The 16,665-nt window shown below is 41.1% G+C and overlaps 1 protein-coding gene across 1 annotated transcript in view; it reads left to right on the top strand.

The window, feature by feature from the left end:
* The window catches only part of homer3b (homer scaffold protein 3b), an 83,184-nt gene that overhangs the window by 22,350 nt on the left and 44,169 nt on the right, over positions 1 to 16,665 (top strand). Inside the window, exons 2-4 of the mRNA XM_083766441.1 lie at positions 14,478 to 14,634; positions 15,165 to 15,296; positions 16,387 to 16,494. Coding sequence (XP_083622567.1) covers positions 14,478 to 14,634; positions 15,165 to 15,296; positions 16,387 to 16,494 — 397 coding nt within the window. The remainder of the gene's footprint in view (positions 1 to 14,477; positions 14,635 to 15,164; positions 15,297 to 16,386; positions 16,495 to 16,665) is intronic.

Genomic DNA, 16,665 nt, shown 5'->3' with positions numbered 1-16,665 from the left:
TTTTGCCATAATCATATAAAAATTTCGGTCAAATACAACGAGAGTGTTGGGGGTAACGGGGAGCACACCAGCACGGCCAAAAAAGTTTGGGGACCGCTGGGCGAAACAGTTTATATTTTTTGTCCATATGTTTAATAAAGAGTACCAATTTAACAGTGAAAACAGAACATTCAAAGAAGAACAGAAAGAAAACGATGTGTCCATTCTATCCGGTTTCAGTACAAAGCCAACGCTTTCCATATCCTACCCGTTCAATGCTACAAACCAACAGTAGCATTTTGAAAGCAATTCTCTGACTGACTGACAGACAGACAGACAGACAGACAGACAGAGTAGTGTGTTCTGAATCAGCTGCAGTGGTCTGATCGATTTCTTTAGCTGGTGTTCTTCTGTTTGCTGTGACTGAGTCCAGAGAGTTGTTGTGAGTTCTTAGTGTATGGCCAGCCTAGACTGAGAGGAGGACCAGAGATATAACCTTTTACAGTGGTAGACAATAGGATGTTCACTGGCCAGCCATTAGCCACGCTCTGTGATTTGGGTCAAATCAGAATGATATCATGATATTGTTGACCATATAGTTTGCCTTGTGACATACCGTAGTATAAATTGTCTTATTCTTTTTTCAAAAGTTGTTTTTTGCGAGTACAGTAGGCTATGTTCAGTACATTTAGCTGAATCAGCTTTAATGAGCTGAGTCAGCAGCACTAGTGTTGAATTGATTATATTCGATTCAGTTCAAAGGAGCATTATTGGCATGAGAAATTACATATTTACATTGTCAAAGCAAAAGTAGAACAATCCAAATGAAACAATGTATGTACAATTAAATGTGAATAAATAAATGCATAAACAGAGCTGTGTTCATTGCAACTTAAAGGAAGACTATCTTACGAAACTATTAAAAAAAAAAAAAAATCTCTTAGAAATAGCTGTTCAATGTTTTGCATTAACTTGGTATAAAACCATTGTGAAACAAATAGCAATGTATTTAAATGTAACAGTAGGCCTACTTCTATGTACCAAGGTCATTTGGTGTAACCAGTGCAGGGATACACAGAATGATTGATTAGTCGTCAAAATAATAGCAATTATCTCAAATAATTGCGATAATAGGCGATTGTGTAATAATTGTGATTGTGACAGGCCTGCACTTCTCAACCTTGCCTCTCTTGCTTGATCCCCAAACAATATATAGCGCCATGTACTCGTTTCATTCCTTTTGTGTTACTGTGCTTTGTAAACGTGCTACTGCAACTTATTACGGGCGTAATGACAGTGTTCCACTCAGGTTAATGATTATAATTCATATTTCATTCACGTTCTTGTTGGCCCTCTTATCTGCCTGTATTCATGCGTGGGAAACTAGCAGGCAGTTCCAGTCAGACGTGACGGGGGGGAGGGGTGGGGTTTATACCATCTGAGGGAAGGAACGATCTATATGGACACCACATGCAGCCCTCCCGCTGCGTGTGGCGGAAGAAGTACACAGATATTTTTACTCACTCTGTTATGAGTAAAATGCCTTTATTCAAAAGTATTACTTGAGTAAGAAGAGTACAAAGCTTACTGTACAAAGCTTACTGTCAGCCTACTGTCTGTCCCTCTATAAGACCTGTCTGAAGTGAGTGGTGCAACCCTGTTGGTGCCCTAAACATACATAGGGACAGCCAGACAGACATACATAGGGATGGACAGACATTGCTGTTCCTAGGAGACTATATAAAATAAAGGCGAAAGCCACAAACAAACATTTAAATAAAAATATATACTTACACTACCAAATGCGAATGTCCAAAACTTTGCAGATCTTTTTTGAAAATTGGCGATCTATAAGCTCAAAATGCGTCACGTTGTGATGTGTCTTTGCTTTGTCGAGGCTAGTTTCAAATAGTCCAAGTATATAATATGGCTTAATTGGTTTATGTAATGTTTTATAATAATCATCTAAAGTAACTTGTCACTTAAGTAGTGGAGTAAAAGATATCTGTCTATGAGGTATAGTGGAGTAGAAGTGTAAATTATTGCAAAAAAATGTAATATCGTCTCTGTTGTTGGATATAAATCCAACAACAGAAATGTCAAACTGTTACTTTTCAGCATTCAAATTGGCAAAAGTATCAGATCTACAAGCTCAAACACGTTGCTTTGCGACGTGTTTTGAGCTTGTTGATCTGAGCTTGTGATGCTTTTGTGTGCTGTGGTATAGCGTTAATTTCAGAAAAAACAAACAAAAAAAGTTAGAATATGGAGATAAGATGTTTCTTCTGACTATCAGCGACGATATTCAAGTAAAGTAAAATTACCTAAAAAAATTACCTACTGAAGTATACTGTACTTGAGTCAATGTACTTGGTTGCTTTCCACCACTGCAGTTAGGTGTGTGTGTGTGTGTGTGTGTGTGTGTGTGTGTGTGTGTGTGTGTGTGTGTGTGTGTGTGTGTGTGTGTGTGTGTGTGTGTGTGTGTGTGTGTGTGTGTGTGTGTGTGTGTGTGTGTGTGTGTGTGTGTGTGTGTGTGTGTGTGTGTGTATAGAAATAATTGAGATCTTATCGTATTTTATACGATAAGATTTTAGATTGTGTTTCTTTTTTGTGAATTCCTACCCGATTCTTATCGGTATTACAGAAGGAAAATCCTATTATTATATTATATTATAAATATTCAATTTCAAATTCTAAAAGGGTAATATGACAGGTAGATAGAGCAATTTCACCTTCGCCCTGGCATCCCTATTATTTGGGCATTCCATTATAGGCAAAACTTTCAAGCAACAACAACATAAACAATAATGTCAAGATTTGTGAAAATATCGGATCTACAGTACGAGCTCTGCTCTCAATGCATTGCGATGCGTTGTGAGCTTGTAGATCGGCATGTCGACTGGCTAGCTTGTTAGCATGTATTTCGGATCATTTTGAAATGGCGTTGACCATTGTCCTCCTTCCAGGTGATGCGTTGTGAGCTTCTTCTAGATTGGCTGTGTTTGCCGAACGTTCACTCTGGAATAGTGGCTGTGGTTAAGTGATTGGAAAATATATTGCCATTATTGGAAAATATATTGCCACAGAATCCGCTTTGTTTGTGATGATTTATTATGTGCTAAAAGTGTGATTTAGTGTTTTTGTGTTGGCTCTCTAGCCCAGTGGTTTCCAAACTTTTCTGCTTTTTTTACTCTAGTCGTGTGACCCATAAAGGTTGGTCGGTGACCCACAAATGGGTCCCGAGCCAGTGTTTGGGAAGCAGTGCTCTAACCTATGTGGCTGGAACCTGGAGGCTGGTATAATGATTTGGAACGTGCTAGAACCTGGAGGCTGGTATAATGATTTGGAACGTGCTAGAACCTGGAGGCTGGTATAAGGTTCAGAACGTGCTATAGAACCTGGAGGCTGGTATAAGGTTCAGAACGTGCTATAGAACCTGGAGGCTGGTATAAGGTTCAGAACGTGCTATAGAACCTGGAGGCTGGTGTAAGGTTCAGAACGTGCTAGAACCTGGAGGCTGGTATAAGGTTCAGAACGTGCTATAGAACCTGGAGGCTGGTATAATGATTTGGAACGTGCTAGAAGCTGGTATAAGGGTTCGGAACGTGCTGGAAGCTGTTATAAGGGTTTGGAACGCACTGGAACCTGCCTTTCACATGGTATAAGGTTCGGAACGTGCCAGCTGGCTAGTCTGCCCCCTGAATGTGTGTCACATGCCCCCTGAGGCTCTGCGTGACAGATGTGACAATGCCATGTGAAATACGCATGCTCCTCTGTCCCTCCACTGACCTGGTGGGCACAGCGCTGCATGTCACAGGGCCGCTGTATGACAGCTAATCAACATATTTGAGTATAGCGTCGGGTGGAAACCTTGTATGTCCAAATCAGTGTCACGACCCTTTGCAGGATCATGCAGCATTACTACAAATGAACGTGCAACAGCCCGTAAATGGAAAATAGCGGTGGAAAATGCGAGGGAAATTTCAATTCACAACATACCGGAACATATTAACTAATCACAGAAACAGGACACATGGCCCGGGCCGGACTAGCGGTCCGGCCACCTAGGCCTGACGGCGTGTCGCGGGTTCGACTCCCGATCCCGATGACCTTTGCTGCATGTCAGCCCATCTCTCCATTTCCAGTCAAAATACTTTCATCTATCAATAAAGGCAGAAAAAGCCACCAAAATATCAACAAAAAAAGAAAGAAACGGGACACATCAGGACCACAATATTACAACTCAATAAAATGGATAATTGAAACCATTTCATTTTAGTACATGGGGTTATATAAAATAGCCTTTCACATGTTAGAATTAATTAATTGTCAATGTACTGTACTGTACATTGACAATAAATTGAATCTCTCATCATATAAAATTGCCTTTCACATTAATTAAACATTAAATTAATTAAACAGACCAGAATAATGGCTTGAGCATAATTCACACAATACGCACAAACGAACGCAGGCATTAAGCCCACACGAAGTGGAGGAAGGTATTTAATCCACTCGCTTAATTAAAGAAAAAACTCTCGATTGGTAAGGAAAACGAAGGGACTGAATTAAATGCATGATCACTGAGTGGAGCAAAACCAAGACAAAAGGATATATCTAGGGACGATTGAATACACAATCACTGAATGGGGCAAAACTAAGAAAAACTAACTGCCATGTGCGTCGCCCCCGAAATAACACGCCTCTGAATATACATTACCACTGCAGAGACTTACAGACAGACAGACAGTATAGGTTCATATTGTTATGAGATGCTGACACAGAGCTAGACCCACAGCCGTCACTCATCTTTTCTCATTAACAGGAGAATGTGGTCACTGTCGGGTGGAAACCTTGTATGTCCAAGAAACGTTACTTTTCAGCAGAGGTCCTATCTCTATCTACCACCACTACTGGAGACCAATACTAAAAGTAATAAGATTAATTGTTTCAATCCCATGCATTAAGAATTCAAAAGTAGTAAATATGCTTTATTTTTCTTACATCAATGCATTGTGTTGAAATTTAGAACATAAAAAAACGTTTTGAAAATATTTAAATGTTAATGTGTCCCGCCCAAAGAAAATGCAAAGATGTAAAATATATAAAAATAATTTGAAAATAGCAGATCTTTCTTGTAGATCGACTAAATTTATCTTTGTGAGTTTGGGTCCTAGGAGTCTCTTCCTTCCTAGAAATGTAGTGGAACAACATTTGTATTGCATGTATTCACTAACAGTACTTCACTAACAGAACATATGAGGAGACCTCATATGTTCAAAACTGTCACTTTTTAGGATTCAAATAAATTAAAAAAATCATCATCTGTGTGAACTGAGCGGTGCAAATGTATTGTTATAGTTAGTTACTGTTCTGTTCTATGTACAGTACTGTATTGTAGTGTACTGTGCTTTGTACTGTACTTTGATTATTTTTAGAGTTACTGTGTGGGGTCCCTGGAACATCCATCCAGACCCCCATGAATGTGCGCAGGGGTCCTGCCCTGTTCCCGGCGAGCCTTCCCGCGTCCGAAACGGTCAAGAAATGACAGAGTTACAGTGTTGCAGCTTTCCGTGCTCGGACACGCATAGGGACGCACGGGGACATACATATAGGGACAGACATAATTAGGGACACACAGCTGTGTAATGGAGCGGAGGCACCACTCAAAACCAGCAAAAGTAGCAGATCTACAAGCTCAAAACGCGTCGCTTCGCGCCACATTTCGAGCTTGCGGATCTGCTACTTTCGATGCTTTCGTGTGAAGCTGTAGCATGATCCGAGGTAGGGCCGTTATTTATATAAAATAAACATGAACACGTAAAATATGGAGATAAGAGGTTTCCTGGCCGACATCAAGTAAATGTAGTGAGTTCCGGTCCAGCACTGTGGAGCAGCTGAAGGACCTGAAGACTGACGGCACATATTCATATTTGTTATGAGCTGCTGACACGCCGCTAGACCCACAGCTGTCACTCATCTCCACTCATTAACCAGAGAAATGTCCTCACTGCCGGGTGGAAACCTTGTAGGTCCCTAAAACCCTTACTTTATTAAAGTTTTCAGGGCATGGGATAAAGCAGTGGTTCTCAAAGTGCAGTCCTGGGACTTTCCAGGGGTCTTTACGGGGGGTTTCAGGGGGGTCCCCAGCAAGGGTAACGTGGCATCACAGTCATTTTAACCACTTTATCCATTTATACGTTCAACGTATCAACTCTAGATTTAGTCAACTCCTCCGCGTCATCAGTGCCCATACCCTAGAGTTTGCATGTTCTCCCGTGTACCCTAGGGTAGGTAGTAGGTAGGTACCCTCACAAACTGTCTCCCCCTAGCCAGCTGGGGAGCCTGGGCACCTGATGGAGGGGAAAGGAACTGGTTGGAATAACGTGTTTCTTTCGCAGGCTACGTCCAACCGGGGAAACTCTCCCCTGTCAGGTGATAACTCTGCTCACTCTGCTCACTCCTCACGCATTGAAGGAAGCATAAGCTCAGTTCGGGGCTCTCCCCAGGTTGGCAGAGGGAGAGTCGCACCCAGGATTACAGCTTCTGAAAAAATGGGTTACCTACAAAATCACGGGATAAAACTTAAATAAAAAGCGAACCACTGGAATACATAACCTGTGTTTAATGGATCCAATGTAGTTTATTAGTCACAAGCTCTAACCCGGACCCTTACATTTAAATTTAATGTTGGTAAAACCTGCAGACGGACGTAATCACCTTCACATTAAAAATATTTAGAAAGCAGCGAAAATAGCGTATATATTGTGCGAGAGAGGGCATTCATTTACGGAAAAAGAAATATATATAAAAAAATATGTAGATACATGGTTTCTGCCCGACAGACGGTATATTATGTAAATCTCAGTGGGATCCAGATGTAATATGAACGTAATTAACTGTAATTGTTGTAATGGCATGTCATTAATTTGTTTTTATAAGCTTCGCTGAATCGAAACGGGGTTCAAGTGAGCCGAGAACTGTGACTGCATAAGTTGGACCGGACTCGAGTGCATCAGGTGTAATGGTGCTGTGTTGGTGTGGCTGGAGAGGGCTTTTAAATGGGATTGCATGTGTGTCATTTTATCTTTTACAGCAGTGGTTCCCAAAGTGGGGTCTGGGGACCCCCAGGGGTCCTTGGGGAGGGTTCCAGGGGGTCCCTAGCAAAATTAGTTAACCCATTCTGGGCGGGAACCCCTTTTGGCGTTAGCATTATCACATTATGTTATGCTTTAGCTATTGAAAAATAGCAGACCTACAAGCTCGTAGCGCGCCACTCGAGCTTGCAGGTCTGCTATTTTTGAAAAATCGAAGAACCACTGACACATAGAAACATAGCTTTTTCAGAAAACTGTCAGGATGTAGAAGACATTTTTTTAACCTGATCTCGGGTCAAAATGGGTAATTCCACACGTCTTCAACATTGAACTATGTCATTAATATACCTTTTAGCGTTGTTGTGTGGAAATAATAATAAAAAAGTCCCCCCCCCCTTCTGTGTATAGCCTACAACTGGAGGTCTAGAACCTAAATGTCTTATAGTGTCAACAGTGCATGTTTAGCATGGATGTCTGCAGTGAGATTCAGTGAGTGCTCAGTGTGTAAGTACACTAAGTACAGTACTGCCACAGAGATACAGTATACTGCACGTTGGTGCCGTGCTGCAGAGAAGACGATGTCATGCTAACACCACTCATCTTGTGCCAAAGTCCTTGGATGTGCTTATACTGTAGGCTCTATAGAGCTCACACACGCATCCAAGGACTTTGGCTCTCCAGTATGGAGTCTATAATACTGAAACCAAAAGTCCTTGGAATGCTTTTGTAGGCTAGGCTCATACTGTACGTACTGAAGGCTCATACTGTACGTACTGAAGCCATGAACCGTGTGCAAAGCAACAGAAGCACGATGAGTACCCACGTTGCTGGGCAGCGGATAACCTCGCTCGTCCACAAGCGCGCCACCAATACAATCATAATAGAATATAAGTGTTGTAATTATTATTTTTCCACTAGTATGTTATGACTTGTTCTGATACCGATACCAGTATCGGAAAAGCTGCCGATTATAGGCAAAAATGCTGGTGTGAGTGTGCCAGTCTATGACCATTACGATAGGACGAAATGTATCTCGTATGACACATGCCATTTACAGAAATCAGTTTGAATTTTGTATGTTTCTTTTTCGGTACATTATTTTACTAACTTGCCCTGCACATTTTTGTAACAATATTAACGGAAATGTAAATTATTTTTTGGTCAGTGGTTCTCAAACGAGACTGTACAGACGGAACCAAATGGGTTCCATTTGTCAGGGTTACATTCATACCTGTAACCTTTGAGAACCGCTGTACTAGATTATAATTTTTTTAATTTACACACTGGTATCTAATCGTTCTCGACATCGACCGATACGCAAGTTATGCTAATCGGAATTGAGATTGAAAAATGGTATTGGTACATCTCTAGCAATAGAGTATCGCTATGTTTTTAAGTTAACAACAATGTGGAGTCCAGGGAACAAAGTGGAGGTTCATTATGGGGTTGGAACGTTCACCGGTACGGTTGTCACTTTGAAACACATCAATTCTAAGATCAATGGCCACACATCTGAAGATCTTACAGCACAACTCTCTACACTGATGAGATTAGATCTGATGTATTGTTCTGCACTGGCCGAAAATAGCCAGCGCTGCTTTAGCCACACTTTGTGGGCTTGTAGTTACCATTTAATTTAAACTTTCCAAACGCACTGTTTATTTGTCTCAGGGTAGGTTTGCTAGAGATGTGTGTCCTACTTTAATTCAATACTGTTACATGCTGACCAGGAAACTTGGCTGACCAGGAAATCCGTTGCTGTTGGGCAGAAACCTCTTATCTCAATATTCTACTACAGTACCACAGAAAAGTATTAAAAGTAGCAGATCTACAAGCTTGAAACGAGGCACGAAGCAACACTTTTTTGAGCTTGTAGATCTGCTACTTTTGCTACAGTTTTGGACATGGTAGGTTACCACCCGACAGAAGATTTATAAAGTTAGTGTGTTTAAAATGACCAAAGTGCTGTAGGCTACAGGTCAATGATCAGAACAAAACAAAACAAAACAATAGTAATGAAAACATTACACAGACGAAACACCAATGGTTTATTATAGCAGTAACAGTAGCCTGCACTACAGCAAACACCATGGTGTCAAGGTCAACTAGAATTGCATGACAGGGAGAAAATGTGAATCTTCAGTAAAGATTTCTAGCCTCAAGGGTCTGGGCAGATGGAAAGTGGAGAGACTAGCTGTTCCAGAGCACTGCTACAAATGCTTACTCACCTCTGCTTTTTATCCTGGTTCTCGGTGCATAACAGAACCTGTGTGACAGACAGTGCAGGAGTTCGGTTAGGCCCGTTTTAGAGCTTGAAAAACAAATAATAAAGCTTAAGCTAAGGATGTTTAATTTGTATGGCACATTTCAACAACAAGGCAATTCAATGTGCTTTACACAGAACACCAAGCAAAGGAAACACAATTAAATAAAAAAATTAGGATGCGTAAAACAAGTCAAGTAAAAGAAATAACAGATGCAATTAGTATTTCTTTGTGTACAGCACTTTGTTTCAACCTTGTTGTATAAAAATGTGCTTTATAAATAAAGTTTGATTGGATTGGAATTACAGTGCCAAAGAGAAAAGTAACTCAATCAAAGACAGCGGTAAATGGAAAGGTCTTTAGTTGTGTTTTTAATGAAATAATAGTGGCAGCAGACCTGCAGTTTTCTGGGAGTTTGTTCCAGATATGTAGTCCATAAAAACCAAATGCAGCTTCCCCACATTTATTTTTGGTATGAGGTGTCTTTTCTCTTATGAAGAAACAAAAACCAGCGTGCAGCAGATGTGGGAAAAACCAGGTCAGGATACTGGAGTGAGATTTAAGCAGGCGTCTTTATTTGCAGTCCAAGAACAATCCGCCGTCAAGACAAAGGTACAAAGGAAACAACAGTCCTCTGGGGAACTCTGGATTGAAAACACACAGCAACTCGTGTAGCCAAAAGTGAGCAACCGGATCCAGCAGCAACCTCGATCAACTCTAAAACCTGTCCTTATATTTGTAACTAGCCCCTCCTCTCCCGGACATCCGGAGCTCTTTCCGGTTGGAGAGAGGCGGGACCTAGGACAAAGGGACCGGATCCTGTTTTAACTAGAGCCCTAATTTTTAGACGATAAACCGATATAATGAATACCTAGTTTAAAACTTAACAAGACTTAAATGTAAACTGTGAACAGACTCTTATGAACATGGTTAAACATAACTAAAAAGTATATGAAACGGAAACATAGGAAATATTTAACGGAACTATAAAATAAAACTGAACATTCTCTTTTAAAAAGTGAATTAACATGGTGGAGCGAAACACTATAATCTTATAGCACATTCTAAATGAATACAAGTTGCACTCACTATTAATAGTTTCATGACCGATTGTTGAAAGTCCTTCTTTAAGTTTAGCTGTGGAATAGTTTAAATCAGTAAGAGTTTAGTGACAAAGTGGAGAGTGGCCAGCTGGTTACCAGAAGAATCTAGCTTCTTCACCCCAGGGGAGCAAGCTTCAAACAGTTAGAACAATAGCTCCGGATTCAGGTGTGAAGTGTAAACATTCCTGGCTCTGAGTGAGAGACCTTTTGGTGTATGAGATTAAAACATTTTACTGACCTAGTGACAATTGTAATTATATTATGGTTTCATTTATACGGAATTATACGACAGGTACTTTTAGGGACAGAAAGCAGACCTTTCCTAGATGAGCTGCTGAGAGATCTGGATGGTTCATGATATCGCACAAGAACCGAAATATTTCTTTTTTTGGCTCTAAAGTTAACCATTCAAAGCGTTCTAGACCAACAGTAGTATTTTGAAATCAATTCAATGACAGGGAGCCATTGTAAGGAAGGATTCAAGATGGTCCAATGGTTATTAGATGTTTCTGTATCTTTATGTGATGGCGAAACGGCTCACACATTTCACTTTCCTCCCCCACATTTTTCGAGAGGATCATTTTGAACAATTTTCCCTTCGTTAACCCCCTCCTCTAACCTTTAGGCTACCTCTGCTTCTAATTAGTTGTTGCATTGAAAACGTAGCAGGGTACTGAATGTTGCGTGCTGTTCTCTCCTCTGAGTCCTCTCTATTGACTCCTCTGGTCTCTCCTGGGTTCACTAAGCTCTGCTCCAAACAAAATCCTCATGCCATGTTCTGTTGTTCTTATGCAAATCCAAGTTCAACGTTGTTCTTCCAGTTGACTGCAACAATGTTCTAGCGCCGGCTTTGGCCTATATAGACAGAGACGTACTTCTACGCAGTTTGCAGAGAACAATGCACGGCTCACTGTGGCAAAATGGCAATGCTCATTATATGTAAATTATGCACATCACATGCATAGCGTTGCGTTATCATTATGTGGAGGCTATTAGCAGTGTAATGTTGATTCCTCCCATCAGCGTCAATTAGTTGAATGTACATGAGTCAATGAGTCATATCAAGAGCTTTCATTCATAGGCTCTCCATAGACCAGGGCCATTCAACTGGCGGCCCGCGGGCCAAATGCGGCCGGCGGAGCGCCCCCTAGTGGCCCTTTTTTTTAAAGAGAGAAAGTTACAGGTATGATGTGTGCATATATAAAGTGCTAGATTATCATAATGACAGTAATCCTAAATTATATTCTATCATATTCAAGGGCTTTTGGAGAGAAATTAGACATACTCCTGCTGTGTGTGTGTGTGTGTGTGTGTATTTTCAGCTCGTTCTGTCAAATAGGTCTATTCTAAGGTATAGCATATACTTGTATTATATAGACATATCACCCTGTGCTCATACTGTGCACAAATGTATTAGCCTACATGAATCTTTGTGTTTGAACACAATGCATTTGTAGAATCCAAAAAATGTCGCGCTTCACACGCACGCTGTGCGGGCCCTCCACACCCAATCATTCTGCCGTTGTGGCCCCTGACCTAATCTAGTTGAGGACCCCTGCCATAGACCGGGCCACTGTGGATCAATGCAGTGCAGCGGTTGGAGTTTAGAAGAGCATTCTGGGGCCTCATTACACCAGCACTTTACAACCAGGACTGGGCAATTACCTGAAAAATATATCAGCTGTAGCAAAAAGCTTCCACACACCTAGAAGTCAGGCGTGTGCCCAGGTGTGTAGGCCAGTGGACATCAATGAAAGGAATGAAAATGCACACACTGCGTATCGGTGTTTTTAATTTTTATTTAATAAGGCAACGTTTCGGTCCCTCCGGACCTTCTTCAGGCAGTGTATTTTCATTCCTCTCTCTGAAAAATATATCAAAACCGATATTTAGAATCAATAACCCACTTATAATGGATTATATATATAAATTATGTATATATTTTTAAATGTATTATTTTTATAATCTACTAAATTGATTAGTCTGATTAACCACTTAACGCTGCATTATACCTACCTAAGCTGTAGGGTAGCTGTAGTACTATTAACCTTGTATTATACATACAAGATTGAATTAGTGAGAAATAGCTAATCTACAAGTTGTAGATGCTATTTTCACAATCTTACTGTTTTTTCTTTTCATTGTTCAAATAATCATGATAATATTGATTTGAAGTCATGTCACCCCCTGGCTCCACGCTGCAGGTGTTGTGCAACAAACAAATAGCCATAGAAATGCATAGATCGTTGATATGATTGTAGATATGAAGGCCCTAACAGCCATTGTGAGGAAGTAATGTACGCCACAGTACATTACATTACAGCCATATCATGTCAATCTTTTCCCCCCACACTATGCCTATTAGTGACATGATATTTACTGTATGCACGCACGCATGCACAGAAGAACAGGGTACAGGTTAAATTCATCCCTTCTTCACAGAGAGCTCAGTGGATCAATGGAGTGGAATGATAATGTTTAGAAGATGCTGGTGGCTCGTTAGACTGATTGAGCTGACCCACCACGCACGCACGGACGCACACACACACCCTCACACACACACACACACACACACACACACACACACAACTCACAGGCTCTGCAAATACAACCAAAACATCCTCCCAGTCCCAGGGTTTGTGAACTGTAGTTCACAATGTTATTTCAACTTTACAAAGCCCTATATTGTCATTCCAAAAATCATTTAAAAAAAAGAAAACATATTGTCGCTGTCTTGCAGAAACTTTATATCTTCATATTCAAATCTTTTGTGTTTTTCTTCATAAATGAATGCCCTACTTGATCATGCTACAGAGTCACACAAAAGTAGCACATCCACAAGCTCATTTCGTGTGGATTAAAATATCAGACCGGTTAAACTTTTGTTGAGGCTTGGAGGGGAAGAGGTGTAAAAACAGGAGCGTTAGAGACTGCTTTGCCCTAACAGAATCTAAAATCTAAAATTAGAAGAAATTCATGATGACTTTCTTCTTCTCCAAATTAATTTTATAGGCTAGCATATAGTTATGCAAATTGACTCTCCATATGTAACAATATGCTAATCACGTAATTATCTTTCCTTCTGTGTGCGTGCGTGCATGTGCGTGCGTGCGTGCTTGCGTGTGTCGAAATATATATATATATTTTTAAATGTATTTTTTTATGAAAAACCTCATGTTTCTATATCAGTGGTTCTCAATATTTCATGTCAAGGACCCCAACAATTATATGTAATTGGCCGCCGACCCCCATCTGAAAATATGTTGTTCCAGGGACCCCCCCCCCCCCCCCAGAAGAAAAGATTTTAGTTAAAAACTGAAACTCTGAAAGAATATTCAAAGATTTGAGGCACATTTTCACGATTTTTCAAAAATAGCAGACCTACAAGTTCATAGCGCGGCACTCCGTGCCGAACCAAAAGGGGTTTCCACCCAAAATGGGTTAAAGGAGAATTCCATGCTAGAATGCTTTTTTATCTTTCTTACCTTTCTTTGTAGTTGTTACGTCCCCACCAAAGAGGTCCAGGTGTTTTTTTGTGCAAAAACTCATTTTTTTAGGGGCTAAAGGGGGTAGGGCTATTTCCCCTACCATAAGCCCTCAATGAATTGCATTGAATTGAATGGGAATTGAATGGGGCTATGGGGTGTTGTGCTAATTTGCTTATTTCCATCAAAATAAGTAGTAAAGTGTGCCGCTTGGGATATTATTTACATTATGAAGAGAGGATATATACAAACAAATAATAATTTTGAGCGATGGAAATAAGCAAATTAGCACAACACCCCATAGCCCCATTAAATTCCCATTCAATTCAATGCAATTAATTTAGGACTTATGGTAGAGGAAATAGCCAATAAGGAGCTTTTGCACAAAGTAATACCTGGACCTCTTTGGTGGGGACGCAACGACTACAAAGAAAGGTAAGAAAGCCTTTTAGTATGGAATTCTCCTTTAAACTTGGTTGTGCGCCGATGTCACACAAGTATACTAATACAAACCTGTGTGTGTGTGTGTGTGTGCGTGTGCCCATGCAGGGAGCAGCCCATCTTCAGCAGCAGAGCCCATGTGTTCCAGATCGATCCGGCCACTAAGAGGAACTGGCTCCCGGCCAGCAAGCACGCTGTCACCGTGTCCTTCTTCTACGATGCCGGGCGCAGCGTCTACCGCATCATCAGTGTGGGCGGGACCAAGGTGAGACCCAGCCCACTTATATGCACACGCACAGACAGACAGACACACACACACACACACACACACACACACACACACACACACACACACACACACACAGAGGTGGCGGAGGGACAGAAGGCATAGTGACAGTCAACATATATTTAGTTTGAGTCAGACTGTTTGAGTTTCAGTACCTCACTTGAAATTTTCCAACGTGTGTGTGTGTGTGTGTGTGTGTGTGTGTGTGTGTGTGTGTGTGTGTACGAATACACTGCTTCATAATTTATACAGTGATGTGTTGATGTAGCTGTGTCCGTGCTTATGTTGCTTAATAAGCAATATGTTCTGTCACCACCACATTATTTGTCCTTTATCTGGACATGAATAAATCATGGTGTGTGTGTGTGTGTGTGTGTGTGTGTGTGTGTGTGTGTGTGTGTGTGTGTGTGTGTGTGTGTGTGTGTGTGTGTGTGTGTGTGTGTGTGTGTGTGTGTGTGTGTGTGTGTGTGTGTGTGTGTGTGTGTGTGTGTGCGTGTGCGTGTGCGCAGGCCATCATTAACAGCACCATTACTCCCAATATGACGTTCACCAAGACGTCTCAGAAGTTTGGGCAGTGGGCTGACAGCAGAGCCAACACTGTGTACGGACTGGGCTTCAGTACAGAGCAACACCTACAGCAGGTACGCACGCACACACACACCACAACAGACTTGTGACAGCAACAGTTACAACAGGTAAAAGTCTTCTGAAAGAATATATATTAAAAGATTTGTGCCGCATTTTCACGATAAAAAAATAAATAGCAGACCTACACCGAGTGGCGCGCTACGAGCTTGTAGATCTGCTATTTTTCAATAGCTAAAGCATAACATGATACTTAGTTAAAACTCCAAAAGGGGTTCCCGCCCAGAATGGGTTAATTACATTTATTTTCAATCCCCTCCCTCCTACCAAACAGTTTTAATCAGTGGTCTGTTTTATCCAATTTTACTGTGATTTATTTGGGTCGACCGTGTTGTTTTAAAAATGTGCTTTAAGTAAATGATGACTTGGCGGAGCAGAGCGCAAGGAACAATTCAAAGTAGAATCTAAAGAGGATTGACCAAATAGAGGATATACAGTAGATGAAACCTTTGTGCGTTTGTTTATTCTGCGTGCGTACGCTAGTGTGCTGCGGAGTATAAACTCAGCATAAAAGAGTGAAAACAAATAGAATATTGAGGTCCTGCCGTCACTATACCACTACGCCTGGGTCACAAAGTAATGTTTTGTATTGGAAGGCACGTTTTAGTCCTCTAAGAACTGTGTTCCAAAAATAAACAAACCACCCGGGCGATTTATATGTCACAGCCTCACAGGACGTGTGGCGGTCGTTCATGATGTCGAGTTATAGGCCTATTTGATAACGTCTGTGTTTGGAGAAAAGGATTTGTTTTTCTCACTTCTTCTGCATGAATTAGTTATTCTTTTCACCATATTGCTTCATATCCATAGGGATTTGGGATGGGATATCCATGGGGGTTCTAATAGAAAACATGACTCAGGGGGATAGCGACCTCTAGTCGCACTGATGATGTCAGACTTTTCCCCAAACTTTTTAGCTCCCTGGGACCCAAACTAGTGAAAATAGCCGATCTACAAGCTCACAACATATTCCGAAATATTTGATCGACCCAGTTAACAGGCTGTATGTTCCCTGCACAGTTCTCAGATCAGTTTAAAGAGGTGAAGGGAGTCAGTGAGTTAACAGGCTGTATGTTCCCTGCACAGTTCTCAGATCAGTTTAAAGAGGTGAAGGAAGCGGCCCGTTTGGTCAGAGAGAAGGCCCAGGAGAGGTTTGAACTGGCCAACCCTGCGCTCAACATCGCCGCCCCTCAGGTGAGTCTGGGAAATGCTTCAATGTTCTTCTTTTTCATCGTGTTTGTGTTTACACAAACAGACAAAGCTGGGCATAGGGAGGGGCTAGCCGGCCTCTCAAAAAAAGAAAATCTTGAAAGTATTGGAAATTTTTGATTCATTTTGAAAAAACGTTGCACAAATCTTCTCTTC

The sequence above is a fragment of the Protomyctophum parallelum genome (assembly GCF_964188405.1).
Source record: "Protomyctophum parallelum genome assembly, chromosome: 6".
Lineage (NCBI taxonomy): Eukaryota > Metazoa > Chordata > Actinopteri > Myctophiformes > Myctophidae > Protomyctophum > Protomyctophum parallelum.
Note: the sequence above shows the minus strand (reverse complement) of the source record. Positions and strands in the feature narration are given on the sequence as shown.